General features: G+C 31.5%; 1 protein-coding gene across 3 annotated transcripts; it reads left to right on the forward strand.

The window, feature by feature from the left end:
• The first annotated feature begins 3,770 nt into the window (after nt 1-3,770).
• On the forward strand, nt 3,771-16,023 carry LOC140049355 (uncharacterized). Of its 3 annotated transcripts, XM_072094228.1 has the most exons (5): nt 3,771-3,798; nt 3,984-4,015; nt 4,171-4,209; nt 5,855-5,941; nt 14,997-16,023. In XM_072094228.1, the coding sequence occupies exons 2-5, from the start codon at nt 4,010-4,012 to the stop codon at nt 15,237-15,239; spliced, it is 375 nt and encodes a 124-aa protein (XP_071950329.1). In that variant the 5' UTR covers nt 3,771-3,798; nt 3,984-4,009; the 3' UTR covers nt 15,240-16,023. The 3 variants fall into 3 exon arrangements, 1 of the variants encoding a protein (XP_071950329.1); XR_011845232.1 differs by lacking the exons at nt 3,771-3,798; nt 3,984-4,015; nt 4,171-4,209; nt 5,855-5,941 and adding exons at nt 11,575-13,225; nt 13,592-13,649; nt 14,053-14,139; XR_011845233.1 differs by lacking the exons at nt 3,771-3,798; nt 3,984-4,015; nt 4,171-4,209; nt 5,855-5,941 and adding exons at nt 11,575-13,225; nt 13,592-13,649.
• The last annotated feature ends 4,841 nt before the right edge of the window (nt 16,024-20,864 follow it).

The following is a 20,864-nucleotide window of genomic DNA, read 5'->3' on the forward strand; positions in this document are numbered from 1 at the left end:
TCAAATCCTGATGTGGCATACACTTTCATATTAACATCATCCACCAGATAACTGCATGCATGTTTTTTTTTTGTTTAGTAGTTTATAGAATGTGTTTGTGTGTTTATTTTACTTTAATTTAATCTATGCTAATCACTCAGATTCAAATCCTGATGTGGCATACACTTTCATATTAACATCATCCACCAGATAACTGCATGCATGTTTATTTGTTTAGTAGTTTATAGATTGTGTTAATCCATGCTAATCACTAAAATCTATTTCTTTTATAGAATGCTATCATAGCTCAGCTGGTAGAGCATCGGCACTCTTGTCGAAGGTCTCGGGTTCAAATCCTGATGTGGCATACACTTTCATATTAACATCATCCACCAGATAACTGCATGCATGTTTATTTATTTAGTAGTTTATAGAATGTGTTTGTGTGTTTGTTTTATTTTAATTTAATCTATGCTAATCACTCAGATTCAAATCCTGATGTGGCATACACTTTCATATTAACATCATCCACCAGATAACTGCATGAATGTTTATTTGTTTAGTAGTTTATAGAATGTGTTTGTATGTTTGTTTTATTTTAATTTAATCTATGCTAATCACTCAGATTCAAATCCTGATGTGGCATACACTTTCATATTAACATCATCCACCAGATAACTGCATGCATGTTTATTTGTTTAGTAGTTTATAGAATGTGTTTGTATGTTTGTTTTATTTTAATTTAATCTATGCTAATCACTCAGATTCAAATCCTGATGTGGCATACACTTTCATATCTAACATCATCCACCAGATAACTGCATGCATGTTTATTTATTTAGTAGTTTATAGAATGTGTTTGTGTGTTTGTTTTATTTTAATTTAATCTATGTTAATCACTCAGATTCAAATCTGATGTGGCATACACTTTCATATTAACATCATCCACCAGATAACTGCATGAATGTTTATTTGTTTAGTAGTTTATAGAATGTGTTTGTATGTTTGTTTTATTTTAATTTAATCTATGCTAATCACTCAGATTCAAATCCTGATGTGGCATACACTTTCATATTAACATCATCCACCAGATAACTGCATTAATGTTTATTTGTTTAGTAGTTTATAGAATGTGTTTGTGTGTTTGTTTTTTTTAAATTTAATCTATGCTAATTTTTCGGATTCAAATCCTGATGTGGCATACACTTTCATATTAACATCATCCACCAGATAACTGCATGCATGTTTTTTGTTTAATAGTTTATAGAATGTGTTAATCCATGCTAATCACTAAAATCTATTTCTTTTATAGAATGCTATCATAGCTCAGCTGGTAGAGCATCGGCACTCTTGTCGAAGGTCTCGGGTTCAAATCCTGATGTGGCATACACTTTCATATCTCACATCATCCACCAGATAACTGCATGCATGTTTATTTATTCAGTACTTTATAGAATGTGTTTGTGTGTTTATTTTTGTTAATTTAATCTATGCTAATCACTCGGATTCAAATCCTGATGTGGCATACACTTTCATATCTAACATCATCCACCAGATAACTGCATGCATGTTTATTTGTTTAGTAGTTTATAGAATGTGTTTCAGTTTTTGTTTATTTTAATTTAATCTATACTAATTTTTCAAATTCAGATGTGACATACACTTTCATATCTCACATCATCCACCAGATAACTGCATGCATGTTTATTTGTTTAGTAGTTTATAGAATGTGTTTGTGTGTTTGTTTTATTTTAGTTTAATCTATGCTAATTTTTCAGATTCAAATCCTGATATGGCATACACTTTCATATCTCACATCATCCACCAGATTACTGCATGCATGTTTATTTGTTTAGTAGTTTATAGAATGTGTTTGTGTGTTTATTTTACTTTAATTTAATCTATGCTAATCACTCAGATTTAATTCATGATGTGGCATACACTTTCATATCTCACATCATCCACCAGATAACTGCATGCATGTTTATTTATTTAGTAGTTTATATAATGTGTTTGTATGTTTGTTTTATTTTAATTTAATCTATGCTAATCACTCAGATTCAAATCCTGATGTGGCATACACTTTCATATTAACATCATCCACCAGATAACTGCATGCATGTTTTTGTTTAGTAGTTTATAGAATGTGTTAATCCATGCTAATCACTAAAATTTATTTCTTGTATAGAATGCTAACATAGCTCAGCTGGTAGAGCATCGGCACTCTAGTCGAAGGTCTCCGGTTCAAATCCTGATCTGGCATACACTTTCATTTTTATTTTGTTTTAGTAGTTTATAGAATGCTTTTTTCAATACTAATTAGTCATCAAATCCTGAATATTAACATCCACCTGACATGCACATGTTTATTTCTTTTATTTCATTTTATTTTTAATTTTTGCTGATCATAAAAATCTATTTCTTTTAGAAAATGCTATTGGTAAGAAATCCATATTTTATGGGGTTTTTTTTCGGTCTTGCTCCTTCACTTATACAAATCTACTGATGTATAAGTTTGATTCAACAGATTTTTAGTACTAAAGTGGTTCCTCAACCTAATTTAGTTTTTATTAAAAAAACTGTTTATCAAACTTTCAGAAACGATAAAGAACGGGGAGAGTTTGGAAAACCCATCTAAGCGGTTCCTCCGCATTCATATTATGCTACTTCTGTCCATGAACAATGGCTGTAGGACTGGTGTTCTGGCAAATGCTACATTGGAGCAGTACTATAAAAGAACAGCAGCCACAAATGGCATGTCAGTTATGAAAGTGAGTAAAATATACATTTTTTAATGTATTCTTGAATATATGAATTAACAGTTTACATGTTTTGGTTGTTGTACACAGTTTAAGTTGTTCAGTGGGCTATCATTACACAAATCAACAGCTACAGAAATATGATGAAGTCGATGAAGTAAGCTACAGAACAGTAAGAGTATTGTGAATTATAAAACATCCTTAGCAACCAATTTTGTTATGTTGTCTATATGTTATATGTTAATAATCATTACTGTAAGTGATTTTGCAGGTTTCAAAGCATAAAACATCTTGTAAATTTGGTGCAGCAAATTTAGTGATAACTGAAGAACTGGCTGAATTAATAGAGATTTACATAAAGTACTGTAGGCCAATACAATCGGCAACCGACCACCTGTTCCTGAGTTGCACAGGGGCATCAATTAGATGCGCTCAGGAAATGACCCGCCACTGGGCGGAAGTAACACACAGCACCAGGCCCATCAATCCCACCAATTTAAGAAAGGCAGCAGCCACTCTAGTATGTGATTGTTACTTATTGCTTTAAACCTATCAATAGATGAGAAATATTATTTTCAAGTGATAAACCATCAGTTATATTTTGTTTTGGGAATTATGTGGGACACAATTTGTAAGTGTAGAATAATTCATTACATATTACCTTCTCTTTAAATAATTTCATCAGTCCTGGGGTCACTGCGACGAAAGGGAAAGAGTTGTGGTTGCTGACCATATGGCCCACAAATTATCAACGCAAGAGGCATACTATAAAGCCACGCAATCCCGGGAGACGGCTGTAAGAGCCCACAATCTTATAGCAGCAAACCGTCAACTCGGGAGAAGTGGGGTAAGATTTAATTTCTGTCTAAAATGTTTGTATCCCGAAAGATGTTTATTTTTTATTGAAACATAACATAATATAAAGAATATATCTAACACTTTAATAATTAGCAATCAACAAGAAAACAAACATTGCATCTATTAACTAAAATTTTACTTTACTTTTTTTAATGTGCTATGTACACTTTTTCAGAATATAAATGAAACTGCTGATGTCCAGGTAAGGATGGCCATTACTTTCATATAAAAAACAAAAGAATGCAAACTGTATAATTTATGTGTTTTATAAATGCTGTATAACTACCAATTAAAGGAACACAATTTCGCATCTTAAATCATTTTAATATTAAGCTTTTATTATCCCAAATGCAATACATACTTCACCTTAAGGTATATCTTTTCTAGGTAGCATTTTCACATGTGGAGATGAAATGCTGGTAAGATACAATTTTCACATAAATATATATTTTTCCAGTGTCCATTTATTTACAGGACTGAATTCTATGTAATCATTATTATTATCTTGTATACCTCTTTACGAATAATGAAACAAGTAATGGTATTATGTACAATATTATTTTACATTCACCAGGAAATTTCTCAAGCACATGCGAATGAAGCGCCATCATCTGTAAGTATTCAATAATTGTTAATAAGGACACATTTGTAAAGCATCAAACTAATATTGCCAGACCACACTCCAGTCCACACTCTTTTTAATTGGTACTGCAATATATGGTCAACGTTGATGTAGTATTTTTAAACAATTTGTATGAGTACTGTACATTATCGTTTTAGTACTGCAGTATGATTCCTTGGGTGATGGTAGGATTTTGAGTCTCCCAATATATTGCACTAATGTTTTTACCAGGTCAGCAAAGTTTCCTGGTATATTTGGCTTTACTGTACTTGTTTAATTAGTTTTTATTTCAGGTCAGCAAAATGTCCCTTGTACTTGTATGGACATTCTTTAACTGTTTTTATCAGGTCTTGGTATCTCAAAAAACAGGAAAATGTTTACTTTTTAAATTTGCACATTACTCTTTGTATTCTCTAGTTTGTATGCTTAGTTAATTTATTTATACAAACTAATTTGAGGCCTCCCCAAGATAACTTCTGTAGTTTCTAAAGTAATTGTTCAAATCCTCACTTTGCAGTTGTATATTGTTTAAATGTAGTAGTTTTCAGAATGATTTTTCCATACTAAATATCAACATCTTCTTCTGTTATAGAATGCTATCATAGCTCAGTTGGTAGCTTAGTAGTTTATAGAATGTGTTTGTGCTTTTTTTTTTATTTAATCTATACTAATTTTTCAGATTCAAATCCTGATATGGCATACACTTTCATATCTCACATCATCCACCAGATAACTGCATGCATGTTTATTTGTTTAGTAGTTTATAGAATGTGTTTGTGTGTTTGTTTTATTTTAGTTTAATCTATGCTAATTTTTCAGATTCAAATCCTGATGTGGCATACACCTTCATATTAACATCATCCACCAGATAACTGCATGCACGTTTTTTGTTTGTTTAGTGGTTTATAGAATGTGTTGATCCATGCTAATCACTAAAATCTATTTCTTTTATAGGATGCTATCATAGCTCAGCTTGTAGAGCATCGGCACTCTGGTCTCGGGTTCAAATCCTGATGTGCCATACACTTTCATATTAACATCATCCACCAGATAACTGCATGCACGTTTTTTGTTTGTTTAGTGGTTTATAGAATGTGTTAATCCATGCTAATCACTAAAATCTATTTCTTTTATAGGATGCTATCATAGCTCAGCTGGTAGAGCATCGACACTCTTGTCTCGGGTTGAAATCCTGATGTGGCATACACTTTTATTTTAACATCAACCACCAAATAACTGCATGCATTTTTAGTTTTGTGTAGTACTGAGTTTATAGAATGTGTTTATTTTATTTTAATTTAATCTATGCTAATCACCCATAATCAAATCCATATGTGGCATACAATTTCATATTAACATCATCCACCAGATAATCTTACAAGCACTTTAATTACTCCTGGTATTATTGTCATTATTATTGTTATCTAAAACATCAATACAATTCTCATTTGAAATACTTAAAGTACATTTTCTGTAAAACTTATTTCACCTATTAATTTGACTTTATTATTTTTCTACTTTCAATATAACTAGTCTGTAAGCCATCCTCTATGTATGTTTAATGTTTATGTATTATCTATTTAATTGTAATAATCACCATCACATTATTAAATACAATTTTTATTTTTTTTTGTAGGCAAGAGAAGTCTATAACAAAAATCCAGTTCTCCATTACTCTGAATTTCAACAGTTATATGACAAAATGAGGAGGATCCATCCAAAGGTAGGTTTATGTTTTTAATTTCAGTGGCATGCAGTAGCAAGAAATTATTTAAAAGCATTGCAAGTTTTCTATAGAACTATGAAGATTTGCAAATACATAGTAGAATAATCAGTGAATTGTCTAGTCAAAATGTAGTTGATTAGTCAGTAACAGTTTAGATAATTTAAACTGCAAATACATAGTAGAATAATCAGTGAATTGTCTAGTCGAAATGTAGTTGATTAATCAGTAACAGTTTAGAGAATTTAAACTGCAAATACATAGTAGAATAATCAGTGAATTGTCTAGTCAAAATGTAGTTGATTAGTCAGTAACAGTTTAGATAATTTAAACTGCAAATACATAGTAGAATAATCAGTGAATTGTCTAGTCGAAATGTAGTTGATTAATCAGTAACAGTTTAGAGAATTTAAACTGCAAATACATAGTAGAATAATAAGTGAATTGTCTAGTCAAAAGTAGTTGATTAGTCAGTAACAGTTTAGATAATTTAAACTGCAAATACATAGTAGAATAATCAGTGAATTGTCTAGTCAAAAGTAGTTGATTAGTCAGTAACAGTTTAGATAATTTAAACTGTGTGTAAATAGTACAATAATCAATGAATTGTCTAGTCAAAATACAGTTGATTATTCAGTAACAGTTTAGAGAATTTAAACTGCAAATACATAGTAGAATAATCAGTGAATTTTTTAGTCAAAAGACAGTTGATTATTCAGTAACAGTTTAGAGAATTTAAACTGCAAATACATAGTAGAATAATCAGTGATTTTTTTAGTCAAAAGACAGTTGATTATTCAGTAACAGTTTAGAGAATTTAAACTGCAAATACATAGTAGAATAATCAGTGAATTTTTTAGTCAAAAGACAGTTGATTATTCAGTAACAGTTTAGAGAATTTAAACTGCAAACACATAGAATAATCAGTGAATTGTCTAGTCAAAAGACAGTTGATTATTCAGTAACAGTTTAGATAATTTAAACTGCAAATACATAGTAGAATAATCAGTGAATTGTCTAGTCAAAATGTAGTTGATTAGTCAGTAACAGTTTAGATAATTTAAACTGCAAATACATAGTAGAATAATCAGTGAATTGTCTAGTCAAAAGACAGTTGATTATTCAGTAACAGTTTAGAGAATTTAAACTGTAAATACATAGTAGAATAATCAGTGAATTGTTTAGTCAAAAGACCGTTTATTATTCAGTAACAGTTTAGAGAATTTAAACTGCAAATACATAGTAGAATAATCAGTGAATTGTTTAGTCAAAATACAGTTGATTATTCAGTAACAGTTTAGATAATTTAAACTGCAAATACATAGTAGAATAATCAGTGAATTGTTTAGTCAAAAGACAGTTGATTAGTCAGTAACAGTTTAGGGAATTTAAACTGTGTGTAAATAGTAGAATAATCAGTGAATTGTCTAGTCAAAAGACCGTTTATTATTCAGTAACAGTTTAGATAATTTAAACTGCAAATACATAGTAGAATAATCAGTGAATTGTTTAGTCAAAAGACAGTTGATTAGTCAGTAACAGTTTAGGGAATTTAAACTGTGTGTAAATAGTAGAATAATCAGTGAATTGTCTAGTCAAAAGACCGTTTATTATTCAGTAACAGTTTAGATAATTTAAACTGCAAATACATAGTAGAATAATCAGTGAATTGTTTAGTCAAAAGACAGTTGATTAGTCAGTAACAGTTTAGGGAATTTAAACTGTGTGTAAATAGTAGAATAATCAGTGAATTGTCTAGTCAAAAGACCGTTTATTATTCAGTAACAGTTTAGATAATTTAAACTGCAAATACATAGTAGAATAATCAGTGAATTGTTTAGTCAAAAGACAGTTGATTAGTCAGTAACAGTTTAGAGAATTTAAACTGTGTGTAAATAGTAGAATAATCAATGAATTGTTTAGTCAAAATACAGTTGATTATTCAGTAACAGTTTAGAGAATTTAAACTATGTGTAAATAGTAGAATAATCAATGAATTGTCTAGTCAAAATACAGTTGATTATTCAGTAACAGTTTAGAGAATTTAAACTGCAAATACATAGTAGAATAATCAGTGAATTGTCTAGTCAAAATGTAGTTGATTAGTCAGTAACAGTTTAGAGAATTTAAACTGCAAATACATAGTAGAATAATCAGTGAATTGTCTAGTCAAAATGTAGTTGATTATTCAGTAACAGTTTAGATAATTTAAACTGTAAATACATAGTAGAATAATCAGTGAATTGTTTAGTCAAAAGACCGTTTATTATTCAGTAACAGTTTAGAGAATTTAAACTGCAAATACATAGTAGAATAATCAGTGAATTGTCTAGTCGAAATGTAGTTGATTAGTCAGTAACAGTTTAGAGAATTTAAACTGCAAATACATAGTAGAATAATCAGTGAATTGTCTAGTCAAAAGTAGTTGATTAGTCAGTAACAGTTTAGATAATTTAAACTGCAAATACATAGTAGAATAATCAGTGAATTGTTTAGTCAAAAGACAGTTGATTAGTCAGTAACAGTTTAGAGAATTTAAACTGTAAATACATAGTAGAATAATCAGTGAATTGTTTAGTCAAAAGACCGTTTATTATTCAGTAACAGTTTAGAGAATTTAAACTGTAAATACATAGTAGAATAATCAGTGAATTGTTTAGTCAAAAGACAGTTGATTATTCAGTAACAGTTTAGAGAATTTAAACTGTAAATACATAGTAGAATAATCAGTGAATTGTTTAGTCAAAAGACAGTTGATTATTCAGTAACAGTTTAGATAATTTAAACTGCAAATACATAGTAGAATAATCAGTGAATTGTCTAGTCAAAAGTAGTTGATTAGTCAGTAACAGTTTAGAGAATTTAAACTGCAAATACATAGTAGAATAATAAGTGAATTGTCTAGTCAAAAGACAGTTGATTATTCAGTAACAGTTTAGAGAATTTAAACTGCAAATACATAGTAGAATAATCAATGGACTGTATAGTCAAAATGTAGTCAGTAACAGTTTAGATAATTTCCAAGGATATCCTTATAACCCTTTTTAAAAATTGGAGTCACTTGTGCCACCTTCAAGTCATCATGAAAAACACCTGTGACAAGTTATAAGTTAATAATATATGTTAATGGCTTTGCAATAACAATAGATGAATCCTTAATTAATCTAGCAGATAACTGGTCATGTCAAGTGGACTTTTTTATATCTATATTTCTTAATAATTCTTTAAATTCTAAAACAGGTTTCCAAAATAAAAGAGGAACTAATTGAATTTTTCAAATAATCATTGGAACTTTTTTGAGAACAATCAATCTTGCTTGCTAATTTCTGCCGATATTTACAAAATAATCATTAAACAAGTCGGCTTTTTGTTCATTGGAATTACATTCAATATTAACATCATTTAATGATTCTTTAAGTTTATCTGGAATAATTTCATGAACAGTCTGACTTTTGCCTTTAAGAATACTATTTATAATTCCCCCATGTTTTAGTAGTATTACTATTTGTTTTTTACTTTTCATAAACAAATCACCATTTAAACCATGGAGTTATATTTACTCCATGTTTAAACAAAACGTGTGTGGTTTTTTAGATATTAGTTGCTTAGTTGATTTAAACAAAACATGTGTCATGATTTAATCAGTAATTGTTGAACTGATTTAAACCATGGAGTTATATTTACTCCATGTTTAAACAAAACATGTGTGGTTTTTTAGACATTAGTTGCTTAGTTGATTTAAACAAAACATGTGTCATGGTTTAATAAGTAAGTGTTGAACTGATTTAAACAAAACATGTGTCATGGTTTAATCAGTAATTGTTGACCTGATTTAAACAAAACATATGTCATGGTTTAATCATTAATTGTTGACCTGATTTAAACAAAACATGTGTTGTGGTTTAATCAGTTTGCTTAGTTGATTTAAACAAAACATGTGTCATGGTTTAATCAGTAATTGTTGAACTGATTTAAACCATGGAGTTATATTTACTCCATGTTTAAACAAAACATGTGTGGTTTTTTAGACATTAGTTGCTTAGTTGATTTAAACAAAACATGTGTCATGGATAAGTAATTGTTGACCTGATTTAAACAAAACATATGTCATGGTTTAATCAGTAATTGTTGACCTGATTTAAACAAAACATGTGTGGTGGTTTAATCAGTTTGCTTAGTTGATTTAAACAAAACATGTGTCCTGGTTTAATCAGTAATTGTTGAACTGATTTAAACCATAGAGTTATATTTACTCCATGTTTAAACAAAACATGTGTGGTTTTTTAGACATTAGTTGCTTAGTTGATTTAAACAAAACATGTGTCATGGATAAGTAATTGTTGACCTGATTTAAACAAAACATATGTCATGGTTTAATCAGTAATTGTTGACCTGATTTAAACAAAACATGTGTGGTGGTTTAATCAGTTTGCTTAGTTGATTTAAACAAAACATGTGTCCTGGTTTAATCAGTAATTGTTGAACTGATTTAAACCATAGAGTTATATTTACTCCATGTTTAAACAAATCATGTGTGGTTTTTTAGACATTAGTTGCTTAGTTGATTTAAACAAAACATGTGTCATAGTTTAATCAGTAATTGCTGACCTGATTTAAACAAAACATGTGTCATGGTTTAATCAGAATTGTTGAACTGATTTAAACAACATATGTACTGTGGTTATTTAGGGTATGTCCAGACTCTTGGCCTAACACTTAAATTGTTACAAAACCATTGGTGTTGAAAAAGCTGTATATGGTTTTGACCGTTCAGTTAGGAACCTTCTACATCAATCTAATTTCGTTATAAATTTAGTAGTACCAACCCTGCCTATTATTTCATTTATCCGTGGCATTGGATATGCATTTTTTTGTAATTCATGTTAAAGCGAGCTGTACCGTCCCGTTTTGGACAGTGAGACTCTTCTTTTACTTTGCCTAACTTAGCCTGATGAATTGGATAAGCTTTTTGTCTAACTGGGTGTACGTCATGCTTTATTACAGTAGTTTTTCCATGCGAATTTTCAGTTATTATGAACATTTCCATCTACATTCCGCACACTAATCTTGGAAAAGAGGTCCTTTGTGAAATAAATGATGTTATCTTAGATATTGAAGCCAAATACGCTGATGCTTATATTATAATAAATGATGATTTTAATCGCAATAATCAATCGCAATGGATCAATATTACACGAACGTTATACATTATTCTCATTTATAGGGTACAAACACCAACACAGTGTCAGAATAATGTATTTTGATCTATCATCGGCCTTCATCTGTTGACAAATAATTTGATAAATGCCAACGTACCTAATAAGTTGAATGGCCTTGTACTTAATTTTGTTGACACATAGATATCAATATATTAAACTGAACAGCGAAGTTAAATATGAAATTATTGTTTAGTAACACAGGTTCCCCACAGGGCACAGTTTTAGCCCCTTTCCTATTCACTGTGTTCACTTCAGACTTTAAGTCCGATCACCCAGATTGTCCTGTTATCAAATTAGCTGATGACACAGCCATCCTGGGTCAAACATGACAACTATGGTTATTATAAAGCTGAAATTGACCGGTTTGTAAGGTTTTTGGAATAAAAACCATCTTAAACTTAATACTGCTATTCTAAGACCAAAGAAATGGTAATAGATTTTCGTAATAAATTTAGGGCATCTACTGATATTATTCATTCATTATTGATGGTAATCATGTAGAGATAGATTAAATTTTTCTGAATATTTAGAATATATTAGTAAGAAATTAAATACTCGTATGTAAATGCTTTTAATGTGAGTAACAAAACCATCAATATCTTTTATACGTCAGTTGTTTGTGGGGTTTGGAGTTATTGCTTAACGGGATGGGGAGAAATTGCTTTTAACAAAGATAAAGAATTAATAGATCGTCTGATTAGAAAAGTTAGCAGAATCACTTGTGTCTGTTTGCCTTCAGTTGACTATCTCTACAGAGTAAGGATAACAAATTTGTTTTCTCATATAAAAACTGATGAACTTTATTTCCTCCATGATGTGGTTATCAGTCATACTATCCCTAGGTGGACGTATCATGTGGGGAGAACCCAGTAGACTCCTGCGGTATCTCCCTATAAGCAAATAATAGGTACGGAAGCAATTTATTCCATTCCCGGGGATCATCCTGAACAAACCATACACTTAAGGGTGCCATTAAAGCTTTCCACTAATTCCTCGGTTTGTGGATGGTAGGGAGAAGTAGTACTTTTACGTCAAGAGTCTGAACATACCCTTAATAAGTAATTGTTAGTTGATTTAGACAAAACATGTCTCATCGTTTAATATTTAACATTAATTGTTTGTGTGGTGGTTTAATAACATATGTAGTTGATAAATTATTCATTATTGTACAGTCAACTTTCCTAATACCGGACACCTGGCAGAATATGTTGGATTCCGTAACGGTTTGGTATTTGGAATGTGTTTTTTAACGAGTTTACATCCTGTTCCGCATAGCAGGAAGTCCGCTAAAGTGGATAAGCGTGCAACTATGTAGTGATTGTCTCAGTCAGCTAAATTAAAACAAAAGATTAAACCACATGTGCGGCTGCTTATGAAGCCCCTCAAACGATATGTTATGCATGACTTGGCAAATAAAGCTATCCTGGTCCCATCACCTTATTGAAAATAGACCTGTCTGCTCAGTTACACAAAACTTTCCCTACATTCTTTGGAAAATTCTCTTAATATTAAAAGCTTAGGAATTTGGGGTCTTCTGGTCCTCAAGACAATTCTGGTATTGGGAGAGTGTTCGGTTTTTTCAGTTCAGAGTCCAGTATTTGGAGAGTCGACTATATTATATTCATAGCATGTGTTAATAATGAATTGTTGAAATGTTATACTATTTTAAATGATTTAATAATGGAAATGTTAATTTAAGTTACAAAAAAAGAAAAAGAAAATTCTATAAAGTAATTAATGAAAACAGTAGTTTTGTCTTCTATGCAAGGAAAGACCTTTCAAGATGTTATATATGGATCATCAAATCACAGACAGGTTAAACATAATTCTAGCATTCTGTAGCTTAATAGATTATTCAGAAAATTGGCAGAAATAGAACGTGAAGCCAATCCCAAGCATATCCTAACATGGCAGTATTTTAGTTAATGATAAAGCCACCACAACATGCTACCTTATTATTTTCATATGTTTTGATGTTGATTAACATGTAGTTTGAGTTACTTTGAGTTTCTTTCAGAGTCATGGTTTTTAGCAGTCATTATTACAACAAACACATTTAGACCTGGTAAGTTATAACCACACTGTAGCTAGTTTGCAAAAACTATTTTACTTGTAATAGGTTATTTTTATTTCTGCTTTCTCCTTTTTAACACCAACTCTTCTGTATGTATACTCTGAGTATACGCTAATGTTAAATACCCTAAAATAGCAGGGCATTATTTCAAAAAGCTGATCTAAACAAAAGGTTTAGTATAATTTTTACAAATATTGTTATAAATGAAAAAAAAAAAGTTATAAATTATTAATTGACAGTGAATTATTATTTGTAATTGGGTAATATCTATCTATATATAGTTTGTCTATCAGTTGTCTAATAAATATAAACTGAAAACTCTAATATTTTAATATGCCATTAATTTTCCACCAACAGTTAGTTGCTGTTAACATTCTGGATATTCTTCATCATAACATCCTTTTGCAGTTTAAAAGTAAGAGTTTACAATACGTATGTTTTGTATGCATGTGTTTTATTTAATTAAATGTCAAATTAAATAATAATACTGCACAACTTAACGAACTGTGTTGTATCAAATATGAGATGAAATATTTTGTTTCTGTTTTGTTTACTAGTAGGAGTGTTGACTATAATGCTTTGTTCACAATTCAACACAACACCCTTGTTACACGGCTGGTTCCCCCACCTGTGACTTCACATTCTATCTCTGGCACACAACATTATTAGTAAATTACAATGTGGCGTACGATTGAAAACTGTTGAGAACTCCTGCTTTATTATTGGTACCTGTGTTGTTTATTCTGACGCTAGTTATTACTAACTTCCCCCACATTACTGAACTCAGAACAACTGTATTTACATTGTTATACTTTCAGTTTCATCTATGTGGGTTGGTGTTGAGGTCATTAATGATGACAACTATTGTAACTGGTTGCATTTACTGTATTCAGGTAATTCCCAAGGTAATCCATTAATCAATCAAATAAATTTTTATTCCATAATACTTAAAATAAGGTTGTGTTCAGAACATTGTGTGCATGCAGAGATATTAGGACGTCCTCCCTCACTCCTCAACTTGGCAGTTTTGATGTATTCTAGTTTCAGATGACCACCGACAACCTACCTAAGGTCAGATCAATCGAAAGGTAGTTTCTACAGAAGTTATTAAGGCAACACAATTACCACCTGCACATTACGTTATAATCAATTTTATTTTTGGTTTTCCTTGTATAGTGTCATATGTCTTCCTGGAACTTTCTACGACAGAGATGTAATTCTACATCAGAGATTCAGAGCACCTCGGGCCTGCCTGTCTTCCCTGTTGTATACTAGCAATTGTCACTTTTAAAGCAAAAAATGTCATATAATAACATAATGCTGTCTCTTCTCAATCATGCTCCATTTATGTTATGCTATGGTAGAATCATCTAATTTTATAGCTTCATGTTAGAATTACAAATTATATGGAATTCTCAGGATTAAATTAATTACAAACTCATCCGATGATCAAATCAAATATTGATACATTGAAGACTTGCTTAATGTAACTTTGGTTGAGATTCAAAGCATTTGTTTTTCTTCTCTTTTGTGGGTATCGCCCACCTTTATTCTTATTTCCCTTATAAAACATTTTCTCTTTATGGTCTTATGACGTCATTACAGCTTCTTTCGCTGTACCCCCACATTCGTGCTTGTTTTTACATTGATGACCGAATAAATATTATTATTATTTACCTCATAAATTTTGTTTCTGTTTTGCAATACAATGCATAAAGTCTTATAATTTATGTTGTTTTCATATTTTCTTAACAAAATTTAGGAACTTGAGGATTCCACTGGACTGGACAGCATTCCAGGCTGCTACCTTATGCAGTTTAAGGAAGACAGTGAAGTCATAAGTCAAAGTCATGCTGAACATGTCACAAAGTTGTGGAACAACCTGGATGCGTATGACAAAACCGTTAAGCGCAAAGCACGGCATCATGATTACCTCACAAAAGGCAGGTTCAAGAAAAGTAAAACGACTGCTGTAATACCTGGTGTTGAAAGCACTCGACAGTAAGGCAGTTTCCTGCGTTTTTCACTTTGTAGGTTAACAGATGCTTCTTAGGTCAGAACACCGGACCAGCCCAATGGCCGGACTGCAATCGATATATGGAGTGCCTTATTACAAAACTATGTGAAGAGTATCCGCCTACCGTATATATCGGAGGGAAACATTTCCAGCGCTGGCCGCTAATCGGCAAAGGCTACAAAAACATTCGTCGGAAAGTGCTATCAAATGGACACCTGATGTTGTTTGGTAAGCTTCAGTTGATGGAGATAAATCATACGACACTCATCCAGCGGTGAGTTTTAACTTGTTATTGATGTTATTACAGGTACAACAGAACATCAAAGAAGCAAGAGCAGCAAGTTTTGGAATCTGGCATCTCAGCAACAATACCCAAACTTGTCTCTGATAATACCCTACTTGAACCTTTAACCAATCCAGCGGTGCTAAACGATCCTGCAAGCGCTCCATCTCTCACATTTGTCCAACCAAAAAACACTTCCGGCCGAGCAACTCTAGGAAACAGACTGTCGATCCCAGTTCCAGGCGAGATAGCAAACCCACCACCATCAGTCCCTGCGGCTAGTAGTACTCGCATTCCTAGAACTACCCTCTTGTACAGAAAACGAGTGGCTAAAGACATTGGAAACCGATCAAAATGTACAAACCAAGAATGTCTGTGATTGTGTGCTCAAAGTGTAAGCAACCAAGGTTAAATAAGAACCACACTCAGTACTATGGAAATTGGTATTGTGCTGCAACATCTGATGAAGCATGAAATTCGGCTATTGGTTGCCACCCGTCACCATCGTCAAGAGTGGAAAAAAAAACAGCAACAAGAATGATTCCAAATGATTTTTGTAGCCATGGATAGAGTTTTTATACTGTTTCATATATATATATATCTTCTATTTTTTGTTTTGTTCTGTTATTTTATTTTCACTTTTTACAAAATATTTTATATTTTATGCAATTTGGCCATTGGGCCACCATATCTAATGGTTTTCTGAATGTGCAATAAAGTTAATAAAAATAATAATAAAAAAAAAGTTTTTAATGCTGCCAAATCCAAAGAGCAATGGTTAATGTAGTGAATTATTTTGTAATTTTTATATTATTACAATAAGTTTATATAATTACATTATAATTTACATTAAATCATTCATTGCACTTTGTATTTGAAGGTCCCAAGCCCTTACAAAAAAGCAGAGGGGAAACTTTTGCAATGAAATGTGTACATTAAATTGTGATTTCTATATTCTTGTCATGAGTATTTTATATTTCAAGAGTAATTCCACTATAATTCATTTTAATATGAATCAAATATTTCCTTCCACGAATTCTAATATTTTTGATAAACATGTCTCGTCATATTAAAAAAAAGGATTTTATATTAATATTATTTAATATTTTTATTTATTTAATACATTGATCATTTGATAATCCTCTAAAATGGACAGTTTTTAGTCTGCCGGTATTCAAAACCTCCTAGCTTCATTGGTCAATTGTCCAGTTTCCTCATTATGTTTTTACTTTGTATGTATATTTTATGATTTTCCTAATAAATTCAAATCAAATTAATTATTATTTCTTATTTTAAATAAATATTTATTGTTCATTGCATAATTCCCAGTCAAATTTAAGCATTTCATGTAATGGAATATTGACACTCTCTGTGTGATGTAATCAATAAAATTTTAAATATTGTATTGTGTTTTGTTTCACTCTTGAATTTTTTTTGTCTCTCAAATGATATTTATGGTAGATACGACAGTGTCTTCCTTTTATGAAATCGAAGGTAATGCTTTTAAAATGGTGTTTCAGAAGATTTATTATTTTCTTTACAGTATGTTCTTTACATTAGGGTACACCATGACCATTTCTATCGGCACAGTTTACCTGGCATCAAATGAATATTTTTTAGTTTTTTCTAGTAATTTGATTTGGTTTCGGCTGACCTAATTTGTAAATTTTTTTCTGAAAATTGTTTTTATTGACGATTGTCTATAAGAGATGTGTTTTTTGTTGGTAAGTAGGGATGCGGCAACAGACATGATCAGTGGCCGAAATTCACTGAGCTGTTTATTAGCCAATGAGGTTGATGTCCCGATAGCCGCAACACCAAATGTTGATGATTGATAGAAAATACTAATTTACAACAGAAAAACAGAACAACTTGTACGGAATGTAAACTTGATCGATGGCCTCATCCAACAAGACCTTATCCTTATTATTACTCCATGTTATTAAGTTAAGGGCAGTATAACAATAATAATGTTATTTTCGCCTAGCTAGCAACTAGTCTAGAGAGCCTTTTACAGATTAAATGCTGTGAATACTTTGATAGTATTACTAAAGTACTTGAACATTCAAACTAGGCCTAGACTACTTTATCTAGGCCTACCTACTTCAATTAACTATATAACTATAGGCTAGGCCTAGTAGTAGGCCTACTACTGTAACACTCTGACCATCAGGTCAACAACCCTTTTTCACTATTTCTCCCTACTCCATCTATTAACATTCCTAGTGGTTTCTTCCTATCCCTAGGTACTCTTTATTCACTCTCCTATAACCCACATCCTTAATCAATTACTGTTTCCTCATCATCATGGAATGTTCCCTTTACTAAATAGTCCCCTCCCAGTACATGCATATTAATTAGGACCGTTCCTTAAAATATGGATGCACTGGTAAGAGGAGAAAAAGAGAAGGAAAAGAGCTTGGTAGAATAAAACATTTATAATAGAGAGAAGAAAAGGTATGTAATATAGCCAGAACAGACTGTATTACATTGCATATTTAAATAAAGCTGTATCTGACCATAAACCATATTTGCTGTTGGTACATTTTGTGACTGTGTGAAATCCTGCCGCTGAGACTATATGGTATAGTAACGGATACACTAAAATACCACCGTTACAACTGGTTCCCACACCAATTTGGACCCACAGAAGCCAATAAAACAAAAAGAAAAAAGAAGAAAAAAAACAAGAAGATGGATCAGATTTGGAATTTGCAGAGTTTGTGGAGCAGCAGATGCTGATGGATGAATGAACACAGACAAAGAAGAGCAAAAGAAGAAGAAAAGAAGATTATTGGATGAAACAAGTGCAGGACCAACCCCAGAAATAGAAAACGGAAGACAGAAGAAAAAAAAACACCGAGGCAAAGAGACGAAGAACGAAGACCGAAAAGAAGATGATTTTTACTATTGATCATTAACTGTTTTTGCGACCTTTTGTTTAACTTTCTTTTGACATTTTTTATTTTGAACGCTTTATACGAACTTTGATACGTATAAAATTTGTTTAATACTTTTGAGTCGCAGATGGAACTTTTTATAAACATTTTGTTTGTGGACGGCTTGGCTGATTTATTTTTAAACATTATTTTGGATAGCCCATAGTATATTCAACTTGATTTGAACACAATATTAACGAACAAAGTGGTAAGTGATCCATCATTTCTAGTTCTTTTCTATAACCTCCTCTTTCTTCGGGTGATATAATATAGGTATAGATATAATAATATTGTAACATGTTTTTACGTTCGGGAAATACGGCTGTTAATACCCCAATTTCCACACACTAGCCCTTTCTTTCTAGTCCATGGACGAAATGTCCGCTTACCCCAACATATCCCCTCAGTTGGTGAAACCCCTATAGCTCATCACTCGCAGTCGGTATATGTTGACGATCTCGCTAAGCGAATACAAGATGCACACCAAATGGCCCTAGACAATACTTTACGACAAAAGGAAAGGCAGAAATTTACATATGATTTAGCCGCACGTTTTACCCCTTACAATGTTGGCGACAAAGTTTGGCTAGATGACCCAGCAAATTCTAGAAAGAAATTAACACCGAATTGGATTGGACCCTACATCATAACTAAAGTAGATGAGGGAGGCAGAACGTATCTACTCCAAAATTCCAACACCCTTAAACCCCTATCCCGACGCATACATCACGACAGACTGAAACCCTTTGTCGAACAATCCGTCAGAACAAGGTATGGCCGAAAAATTCACCCTCCTGCTAGATATGACATTTAACTCAACATGATCGACTTGTCATTCTGTTGTTTTTAAAGTTTTTACTTTAATTTGCAATTTCCTTAATAGGCTTAAAATTTAAGTTTGTGAAAAAGTTTGTTTTCAAATATTTTTTTTCGTTAAATGGATTTTTTTTTTTTAAATCTCATTGTAAATATCATAATATAGTACATTTAGTTGTTTAGATTGTATAACCTTGTTTACCAGATTTACTCACTGCCGAGAACAGAGTAAATGTGAGAGGTTTACTTGTTCAATGCCGATCATTAATTCTATTCTTTTTTTTATTTACTCCGACTACTGTATGTGTTAGGCAATCACTTTTTCTTGAGTTTAATATTACTTTGTCTTTTACTTTGTGATTTATGTTATGGTGTCTTGATTAGATTATACACTTCATTGTGTTCTGATCATCATGCCGACTATTGGCACTCGATTAAGTTCCATTTAGTGTCGTTCCTGAACATGATATATATTTATCTAGGGATTAAATGACCTGCGACCAGGCAAATTCGAATAGCCACATCGATAGTCAAAATTTGTGATTGTTCTTGTCACGTTAGATTTATTATCCATAGAACTGTTTATTCCGACATTAGATCGTACCTGATCTTAACTTTCGCGTTTATGGGTTTTAAACAACCGGCGACGAATGGAAATAAACGTTTTGGATTTTATTAATTACATGTATGTTTTGTTCTATATTTGGTAATTTTTTCCTCTTGTTGAAATTTGTTTGCTTAATTATTACATTGTGTACTAACTCCGCCGTAATTGCCGACAACGTTATACAAATATTTGAAAACATGTTACGATTGTATACTATATCACCATTCTTTTTACTCTCCTTCAGTTATGTTTTTCAATCTATACTTTCTATTCTCAATGATGGTTCACTAAACTTATTTTAATTAATTGCATGTTTTAAAACTTATAATATTTTATATTTTGTTATATTCCGTATACTTACGTAATATATTGCATGTGATGACGAATTTTCATTACTTGTTTATTTTTAATTACTAGTAGCAGTAGTACTGTATTATCATCATTATGTTTTTATTTTGGAATGATAGTTCATTCCCTTTACTTGATATTACTTGATTTTGTTTCTTAAATTTAATTAGCATACAGTTTTAATTTCAGCATTTACTTAATTACTTAATTTCTTTTATATTACAATTATCTTTTATTTTAAATATACGAAGTGGGACACTTCTTTGGTAGAGAGGGAATAATGTAACACTCTGACCATCAGGTCAACAACCCTTTTTCACTATTTCTCCCTACTCCATCTATTAACATTCCTAGTGGTTTCTTCCTATCCCTAGGTACTCTTTATTCACTCTCCTATAACCCACATCCTTAATCAATTACTGTTTCCTCATCATCATGGAATGTTCCCTTTACTAAATAGTCCCCTCCCAGTACATGCATATTAATTAGGACCGTTCCTTAAATATGAATGTATACTGGTAAGAAAAGAGAAGGAAAAGAGCTTGGTAGAATAAAACATTTATAATAGAGAGAAGAAAAGGTATGTGATATAGCCAGAACAGACTGTATTACATTGCATA

Source organism: Antedon mediterranea, chromosome 5 (assembly GCF_964355755.1).
Source record: "Antedon mediterranea chromosome 5, ecAntMedi1.1, whole genome shotgun sequence".
Taxonomy (NCBI): Eukaryota; Metazoa; Echinodermata; class Crinoidea; order Comatulida; family Antedonidae; genus Antedon; species Antedon mediterranea.

Coding starts and splice junctions, on each gene's coding strand:
- LOC140049355 (XM_072094228.1), top strand. Junction 4,210..5,854: donor CGAATGAAGCGCCATCATCT/GTAAGTATTCAA, acceptor TTTTTTTTGTAG/GCAAGAGAAGTCTATAACAA. Junction 5,942..14,996: donor TGAGGAGGATCCATCCAAAG/GTAGGTTTATGT, acceptor AACAAAATTTAG/GAACTTGAGGATTCCACTGG.